The sequence below is a fragment of the Lipotes vexillifer genome, unplaced genomic scaffold (assembly GCF_000442215.2).
Source record: "Lipotes vexillifer unplaced genomic scaffold, Lipotes_vexillifer_v1.1 scaffold924, whole genome shotgun sequence".
Taxonomy (NCBI): domain Eukaryota; kingdom Metazoa; phylum Chordata; class Mammalia; order Artiodactyla; family Lipotidae; genus Lipotes; species Lipotes vexillifer.
The window spans coordinates 971,130-980,895 of record NW_006771816.1 but is presented as its reverse complement, the minus strand read 5'-3'; the positions used below and the strand labels follow the sequence as shown (position 1 = coordinate 980,895).

General features: G+C 40.0%; 1 protein-coding gene across 1 annotated transcript in view; it reads left to right on the top strand.

Annotated features, from left to right (window-relative positions):
* The first annotated feature begins 5,915 nt into the window (after positions 1-5,915).
* Positions 5,916-9,766, top strand: part of OTOL1 (otolin 1) — a 16,664-nt gene continuing 12,813 nt past the window's right edge. The window contains exons 1-2 of the mRNA XM_007447194.1: positions 5,916-6,281; positions 9,408-9,497. Coding sequence (XP_007447256.1) covers positions 5,918-6,281; positions 9,408-9,497 — 454 coding nt within the window. The 5' untranslated portion in view covers positions 5,916-5,917. The remainder of the gene's footprint in view (positions 6,282-9,407; positions 9,498-9,766) is intronic.

Genomic DNA, 9,766 nt, shown 5'->3' with positions numbered 1-9,766 from the left:
TTCTGCAGGGTTTTTATCATAAATGGGTGTTGAATTTTGTCGAAAGCTTTCTCTGCATCTATTTAGATGATCATATGGTTTATCTCCTTCAATTTGTTAATATGGTTTATCACATTGATTGATTTGCATATATTGAAGAATCCTTCTATTCCTGGAATAAACCCCACTTGATCATGGTGTATGATCCTTTTAATGTGCTGTTGGATTCTGTTTGCTAGTATTTGGTTGAGGATTTTTGCATCTGTGTTCATCAGTGATATTGGCTTGTAGTTTTCTTTCTTTGTGACATCCTTGTGTGGTTTTGGTATCAAGGTGATGGTGGCCTTGTAGAATGAGTTTGGGAGTGTTCCTCCCTCTGCTATATTTAGGAAGAGTTTGAGAAGGATAGGTGTTAACTCTTCTCTAAATGTTTGATAGAATTTGCCTGTGAAGCCATTTGGTCCTGGACTTTTGTTTGTTGGAAAATGTTTAATCACAGTTTCAACTTCAGTGCTTGTGATTGGTCTGTCCATATTTTCTATTTCTTCCTGATTCAGTCTCGGCAGGTTATGCATTTCTAAGAATTTGTTCATGTCTTCCAGGTTGTCCATTTTATTGGCATAGAGTTGCTTGTAGTAATCTCTCATGATCTTTTTTATTTCTGCAGTGTCAGTTGTTCTCCTTTTTCATTTCTAATTCTATTGATTTGAGTCTTCTCCCTTTTTTTCTTGATGAGTCTGGCTAATGGTTTATCAATTTTGTTTATCTTCTCAAAGAACCACCTTTTAGTTTTATTGATCTTTGCTATCGTTTACTTCATTTCTGATCTGAGTTTTATGATTTCTTTCCTTCTGCTAACTTTGGGGTTTCTTTGTTCTTCTTTCTCTAATTGCTTGAGGTGCAAGGTTAGGTTGTTTATTTGAGATGTTTCCTGTTTCTTAAGGTAGGATTTTATTGCTATAAACTTCCCTCTTAGAACTGCTTTTGCTGCATCTCTTAGGTTTTGGGTCATTGTGTCTCCATTGTCATTTGTTTCTAGGTATTTTTTGATTTCCTCTTTGATTTCTTCAGTGATCACTTCGTTATTAAGTAGTGTATTGTTTAGCCTCCATGTGTTTGTATGTTTTACAGATCTTTTCCTGTAATTGATATCTAGTTTCATAGCGTTGTGGTTGGAAGATACTTGATACAATATCAATTTTCTTAAATTTACGAAGGCTTGATTTGTGACCCAAGATATGATCTATCCTGGAGAATGTTCCATGAGTACTTGAGAAAATTGTGTATTCTGTTGTTTTTTGGATGGAATGTCCTATAAAAATCAATTAAGTCCATCTTGTTTAATGTATCATTTAAATCTTGTGTTTCCTTATTTATTTCCATGTTGGATGATCTGTCCATTGGTGAAAGTGGGATGTTAAAGTTGCCTACTCTTATGTGTTACTGTCGATTTCCCCTTTTATGCCTGTTAGTATTTTCCTTATGTATTGAGGTGCTCCTATGTTGGGTGTGTAAATATTTACAATAGTTATGTCTTCTTCTTGGATTGATCCCTTGATTATTATGTAGTGTCCTTCTTTGTCTCTTCTTATAGTCTTTATTTTAAAGTCTATTTTGTCTGATATGAGTATTGCTACTCCAGGTTTCTTTTGGTGTCCATTTGCATGGAATATCTTTTTCCATCCCCTTACTTTCAGTCTGTATGTGTCTCTAGGTCTGAAGTGGGTCTCTTGTAGACAGCATATATATGGGTCTTGTTTTTGTATCCATTCAGCCAATCTGTGTCTTTTGGTGGGACCATTTAGTCCATTTACATTTAAGGTAATTATCCATATGTATGTTCCTATTCCCATTTTCTTGTTTGGGTTTGTATTTGTAGGTCTTTTCCTTCTTTTGTTTTTCTTGCCTAGAGAAGTTCCTTTAGCATTTGTTGTAAAGCTGGTTTGGTGATGCTGAACTCTCTCAGCTTTTGCTTGTCTGTAAAGGTTTTAGTTTCTCCATCAAACCTCAATTAGATCCTTGCTGGGTAGAGTAATCTTGGTTTTAGGTTTTTCTCCTTCATCCCTTTCAATATGTCCTGCCAGTCCCTTCTGGCTTGCAGAGTTTCTGCTGAAAAATCAGCTGTTAACCTTATGGGGATTTCCTTGTGTGTTATTTGTTGTTTTTCCCTTGGTGCTTTAATATGTTTTCTTTGTATTTAATTTTTGACAGTTTGATTAATTTGTGTCTTGTCATATTTCTCCTTGGATTTATCCTCTATGGGACCCTCTGTGCTTCCTGGACTTGATTAATTATTTCCTTTCCCATATTAGGGAATTTTTCAACTATAATCTCTTCAAATATTTTCTCAGTCCCTTTCTTTTTCTCTTCTTCTGGAGCCTGTATAATTCGAATGTTGGTGCGTTTAATGTTGTCCCAGAGGTCTCTGAGACTGTCCTCAGTTCTTTTCATTCTTTTTTCTTTATTCTGCTTTGCAGTAGTTATTTCCACTATTTTATCTTCCAGGTCACTTATTCCTTCTTCTGCCTCAGTTATTCTGCTATTGATGCCATCTAGAGTATTTTTAATTTCTTTTATTGTGTTGTTCATCGTTGTTTGTTTCATCTTTAGTTCTTCTAGGTCCTTGTTAAATGTTTCATGCATTTTGTCTATTCTATTTCCAAGATTTTGGATCATCTTTACTATCATTATTCTGAATTCTTTTTCAGGTAGACTGCCTATTTCCCCTTCATTTGTTAGGTCTGGTGGGTTTTTATCTTGCTCCTTCATTTGCTGTGTGTTTTTCTGGCTTCTCATTTTGCTTATCTTACTGTGTTTGGGGTCTCCTTTTTGCAGGCTGCAGGTTCATAGTTCTCGTTGTTTTTGTTGTCTGTCCCCAGTGGCTAAGGTTGGTTCAGTGGGCTGTGTAGGCTTCCTGGTGGAGGGGACTAGTGCCTGTGTTCTGGTGGATGAGGCTGGATCTTGTCTTTCTGGTGGGAAGGTCCACTTCTGGTCATGTGTTTTGGGGTGTCTGTAGACTTATTATGATTTTAGACAGCCTCTCTGCTAATGGGTGGGGTTGTGTTCCTGTCTTGCTAGTTGTTTGGCATAGGGTGTCCAGCACTGTAGCTTTCTGGTCGTTGAGTGAAGCTAGGTGCTGGTGTTGATATGGAGATCTCTGGGAGATTTTCGCTGTTTGATATTATGTCGTGCTGTGAGGTCTCTTGTGGACCAGTGTCCTGAAGTTGGCTCTCCCACCTCAGAGGCACAGCACTGACTCCTGGCTGCAGCACCAAGAAACTTTCATCCACACGGCTCAGAATAAAAGGGAGAAAAAGTAGAAAGAAAGAATTAGTAGAAGAAGAAAGAAAGAAAGAAAGAAAGAAAGGAGGGAGGGAGGGAGGAAGGAAGGAAGGAAGGAATGAGGGAAGGAGTGGAAAAAAGAAAGAAGATAAAGTAAAATAAAATAAAGTAAGATAAAGTATAATAAAGTTATTAAAATAAAAAATAATTATTAAGAGAAAATATTTAAAAAACAAAACAAACAAACAAACAAAATGGACGGATAGAACCCTAGAATAAATGGTGGAAGTAAAGCTATACAGACAAAATCTCCCACAGAAGCATACACATACACACTCACAAAAAGAGGAAAAGCGGAAAAAATCATAAATTGTGGTCTCAAAGTCCACCTCCTCAGTTTGGGATGATTTGTTGTCTATTCATGTATTCCACAGATGCAGGGTACATCAAGTTGATTGTGGAGCTTTAATCCGCTGCTTCTGAGGCTGCTGGGAGAGATTTCCCTTTCTCTTCTTTGTTCTCACAGCTCTGCGGGCTCAGCTTTGGATTTGGCCCCACCTCAGCGTGTAGGTCACCTGAGGGCATCTGTTTTTCGCTCAGACAGGACGGGGTTAAAGGAGCAGCTGCTTCGGGGACTCTGGCTCATTCAGGCGAGGGTGGGTGGGGGGAGGGAGGGGCACGGAGTGCGGCATGGGCCTGCGTCGGCAGAGGCTCGCGTGACGTTGCACTAGCCTGAGGCGCGCCGTGCGTCCTCTCGGGGAAGTTGTCCCTGGATCCCGGGACCCTGGATCCTGGGACCCGGGCAGTGGCGGGCTGCACAGGCTCCCAGGAAGTGGGATGTGGATAGTGACCTGTGCTCTCACACAGGCTTCTCGGTGGCGGCAGCAGCAGCCTTAGCGTCTCATGCACGTCTCTGGGGTCCACGCTTTTAGCCACGGCTCGCACCCGTCTCTGGAGCTCCTTTAAGCAGCGCTCTTAATCCCCTCTCCTCGCGCACCAGGAAACAAAGAGGTCAGAAACAGTCTCTTGCCTCTTCGGCAGGTCCAGACTTTTCCCCGGACTCCCTCCCGGCTAGCCGTGGTGTACTAACCCCCTGCAGGCTGTGCTCACGCCGCCAACCCCAGTCCTCTCCCTGCGCTCTGGCTCTCACCAAAGCCCGAGCCTCAGCTCCCAGCCCCGACCGCCCCGGCGGGTGAGCAGACAAGCCTCTTGGGCTGGTGCGTGCCGGTCGGCACCGATCCTCTGTGCGGAAATCTCCCGGCTTTGCCCTCCGCACCCCTGTGGCTGTGCTCTCCTCCGCAGCCGCAAAGCTTTCCCCCTCTGCCACCCGCAGTCTCCGCCCACGAAGGGGCTTCCTAGTGTGTGGAAACCTTTCCTCCTTCACAGCTCCCTTCCACTGGTGCAGGTCCCGTCCCTATCCTTTTGTCTCTGTTTATTCTTTTTTCTTCTGCCCTTCCCAGGTACGTGGGGGAGTTTCTTGCCTTTTGGGAGGTCTGAGGTCTTCTACCAGCGTTCTACAGGTGTTCTGTAGGAGTTCTTCCACTGTAGATGTATTTCTGATGTATCTGTGGGGAGGAAGGTGATCTCCGCGTCTTACTCTTCCGCCATCTTCGGCAGAGCTGTTTTGAGAACAGATTGGATTGATGAATATAAGGCACCTACTCTTTTTAAGGATTCTTTAAATAGTAGGTGTTACTATCCTTATTTCCATTCTCTTTTCTCTCTTACTGTTTATCTTAAACACTCCTTCCTTTTCTAATCAGAAATCATGCATTTCTAACCCTGGCTATCTGTTAGCAGCCACTGGACTGCTGGGAGTTTCTGGGGAATGGAATATTATAAACTCTCAAAGTTTCATTTCATCAGGAACCTTATATCCCTTTGAACACTGATAAAAGCCTTAATAAGAATAACCACTATTTGGCCCATTAAAATTATACAAAGATAAATGTGAGTTTGCAGAAAAAAACCCTTAAATTATTAAGCAAAGAACTGGAGAGTTAAATGGCATGTGAAGACTCTGAAGACATAACACATATTTAAATTTATGATTTTTTATTCTCTCTCTCCATTTATTACAACAGATTTTAATAGATTGTTCTCATAACAAGACCATTATCCTGAGTAGATTTAAGCACTATTTTACCAGTATTTCTTCTTGAAATAATTGAGTTTGCTGAAATAAACATTTCAGCTCAATACTTTTCATCTCCCTCTAATACAGATGTATTTGATTCCTATAAATCTGGGTGAAGTCAGTCATGATTTTATTCATATGTGTTTTCCACAGGGTATATGAGCTATTAAGTCATGTTGCATTTATTATAGATCATGTTTGCTTTTTGGCAAGATAATTTTAATGATTGAAAACAATATTTTAGTACATGTAACACTGGGAAAACAACCAGAAAGGAGAATTGAAACAAAATGTTCCTTACAAGAAATACTTTAAGTAAATAAAATATTCCATTGTGAATCAAGCATACATTTACATATGAAATGTATAAAAATTATTTAGTATTATGCATACTGTTCATTCTTATGGTTCATATATGTATATATATTCCTCTCATATAAGAATATATCTATATCACTTTGTCTTTTTGTTTGTAATATATGTATCTATTCCCATTATATCTTTCTTCCAGCCTCAAATATGTGGATATTTTCTTGGTTTTGTGTCATTTTAATTATCTTGGCTATTGCTGGTGTGGACACAATAGTAAAGACCACACCATATACCAAATTCACGAAGAAGTCTGAGGGAAAAGAGATGCCAAAGGGTCCAAAGCCATCCAGTGGCCAACCTCCAGAAGAAGAAGAAACCCCCTTCACAGAAGTGGCTGAAATGGCAGAACCAACCCCTGACCCCTCAGCTTTCAATTCTGTCTTTGGTGCTGCCGCCCTCTTCCCCTCTGAAAACCTCACTCTTGACACGGCTGATTTCTTCTTGAATTGCTGTGATTGTTGTTCATCTGGATCAGGGCAAAAAGGAGAACCTGGAGAGACTGGAAAGCCAGGTATTTGAAAATATACGAGGCCCTATATTTCTTACTTGTACATCCTTAGAGTTGAGAGGTGGTGTATTGGTGGTGGAATTGCCCCAAGGGTTTCTACATTGTCATGCGAATGGGACAAGCCTAGGTGTAACACTGTGACAAATGCAATGGGTTCTGTTGCCCAGTGGGGTAGCCAGAGCCCCATGTATGGCTATTAATATTAAAATTAAATGAGATTAAAAATTCAATTCCTCAGTCACACGGGTCCCATTTTAAGTGCTCAGTAGCCACATGTGGCCAATGGGCAGCACAGATATAGAGCATTTCCGTAATTGCAGAAAATTCTACTGGATGGTGCTGGTTAGAGCAGAGACTGGCCTACCAACCCTAGCACTGGTGTGTAGTCCTTCCAGTTACACAATCTTTTCATTAATGGATGATGTAAATAGGGTAAGTGAAAATTCTGTGGTCTGGTAAGAATGTGTACTGACTGATGGGGTTTTGGAGTGCTACTTGTAGTTAGGATTAGAAATGGAATGCCTGTGAGGTGGAGAATAAAGGCAGGATTCAGTTAACTTCTCATTGATATTCTGAGGCAACACAGTCTCCTTGCCCAGAAATTTTCTCTATTGAACGTCATGTTAAATATTTTAAAATTTCATATGTCTTTCATGTATACAGTATGAATATACTCTCACTTTTATTGTAATACAGTTCAGCTTTCACATTTCCTACAGCAGAGAATTCAAGGAAAAAGTGAGATCAGAATGTCAATTTCACATCCACTATTCCCTGAAAGAATTACATATAAATATTTGTTGTGTCTTACCTGAAGAATTTAAAGTTATAAAATCAGGAATTCTGCATCCTCATTAAGCTTTTTATCCCATTTCAGGAAGCTTTTGGGAAATGTGATCAGTGTTTATGTGGAGGTGGTATTGAATGGGAAAGAAGCTGGGCAGGGGTCTGGGGAACCAAGATTTCAGGGTTGCCAAAACATCACTGGAGATCTAGTTAGACTGAGAAAATTATATTTACCAGGATTTCTCTTAGTATCATGTCTGGCAAGCTGCTAGCAGGGAGCGGGAGGGGGTCATGTAAACACAGCTGGTTGCTAAACTGTCTTATAAGTCGTAGCATCAGGGCTTTTGTCTTACCCAGTGGTGGATTTAACTGCACTGTTCTTAGAGCTCAGCTTATTACATACATTAATTAACACACATAGTACATACATCACATTTGTGTTATCTACTGTAATGTGAATAATAAATGTCGACTTTAAAAGTTATGAGCTTAATTTTACAGAGTTTCTGAATGAAAGTGTTTTGAAGTATACAGCTCAGCTCTATCTAATAGCTCGTAAAGGTAAAATTCCATTTGAAATTTTATCTCCAGCTTCTCTCATTAATTCAGTTATATAATAGTTACCTACTATGTACCAAGAACTGTTAAGCACTTTATGTTGTTTCTCATCTTTGTAGAAAATGATTAAAATATTATTACATTTCAGTGGATAATTTAATTGCGTTTCAGAGAGTTTCAGGTAATTCTAGAGGTTATAGCAACTGAGAGTATAGAACTTGATGTCAAACTCTGTTTGTGCACCCTCCAGCCCCAGCTCTTCCATTAGGTCCAGCCTTCCGATATTTACACTAAACTAACCAAGATGTACACCTTGCCTAGATGGAAGGGGCACCCTGCCTGCCCCTTGTGCCCTTGCAGGCAGTTGCTGTGTGCTCCCTGTGTGTTTCCCTCATAACCACATTGGGCATTTGGGGGTCATGAGGAAGGGGGGTCACTGCACAGTGAACTGTAATTGATCATTTTGCTTGCTTCTGCCTCCCCTGCTCTTTGTTCTCCGTTCCTTTCCTCTCTGCTCTTCCTTCTTTTTTAGACAGAAGAGCTTAACCACCACTTTGGCTTCTTAAGCTTGCCTTCAGCCTTAATCTCCATTGCATGCAATTTATTAAAGCTTTTCATCTAAACAAATACAGTGTTCTTTCAAAGAGGAAGTTCAACAGATTGAAAGTAATTTTCTCCATCCCATCAACTTAACTATAATAATTAAGATGAAAGATTACAATTTAATTGAGTGTACTTATTTATATGGTTAACTTTCAAAGAACCTGGCCATAAATTATTCCAATCAGGGACTGTGAAACAGTCCGTAAGCTTGAACAGGGCTGGGGTTGCAGGAACGATAACTGTCCTAGGCTTGGGTGTCTGTGTGGCCCAGGTAAGTGGAAGGGACCTTGTCTGCTGGGATGAGTGAGGACACCAGTGAGGTCTGAGTCCTGCACCATCTGCCCCTCGCCTGCCCCTCAGCCTCTTTTACCTTGATCGCTAGCTCCGCCCACGGTGCTCTTCTTTCAGTTTCTTAAAAACACCATGGTCTTTTCTACTCTTGTTTTTCCTGAAATACTCATCTATGTTTTTTTTTTTTTTTTCTTTGTCTCAGAAATTTCTAATTTGTTCATTGGGTCTTAGATTAATGACATTTTTTTCCAGGAGGTATCCTCTGATCCCATAAATCATTTTTTTTTTTTAAACCACCATCTGCAATAGGAACTTTCTCTTTTCTTTACATAACTAACAACAGTGTGGCCACTTCTATTTATTTGTGTGGTTATTTGTTCATGTTTATCTTTCATGGACTCTCAGCTCCATGAGGGAGGGGACTGCTGGAATGTTGATGGCTGATTCCTGACACCTAGCAGGATGCTTGGTGTGTAGGGAGGCTCAGCAACTTTTCCTGAATGAGTACTTAAGTGAAGGAATGGGAAAACCAAAAGTGCTAGGTATTGTGGTTTTACTTCCAATTTGAAAGTGTGGTCCACATGAGGTTAAGAGTCAGATAATCATCTTTTCTTGTTGTTTGATATAGTACTGCTTCTCTGAATCATTTGATCACTGCCATGAATTCAGTGACAAGTACTAATGGGCTCAATTTATCTATTCAGGTAGTGAAAAATTGCAAATCAGACAAAAATATTGTCCTTAGAACTCTGTAATTGTTTATTCTCACCCAGATTTTATCATTAGGACACTGACAGTCATTGGCCTCAATAAAATGACTGATTTTTTTTGAAGTAATGAATTTCAAAAGAGAATTTTTCTACCCTCATGGTTTTTAAATCTCATTTCCAGGTTTTAAGGGAGAAGCTGGTGATATGGGAATCCTAGGGCCACCAGGAGTCCCTGGACCCCAAGGTCCAAAAGGCCAGAAAGGAGAGAAGGGTAGGTAATTATATCCATTTCATGTCAAAACTCAAAAGATGTTCTGCATCATTTTTAAGAAGAGCAGCCTGTTAAGTAAATACCAGATTCTTGCAGGTGGATCTATTTTTTAAAATGTAAAAACTTGGTAAAGCATATTGTGAGTTATATTTGATATAAAAATGTTAACTTTATAAATAGCCAATTGAGAAATTTTAAACTTGCCTGGTAATATACTCCCCCCCCCCCCCCCCCCACCCAACCCCCCCGCTTCTCTTTTTCCACCTGCC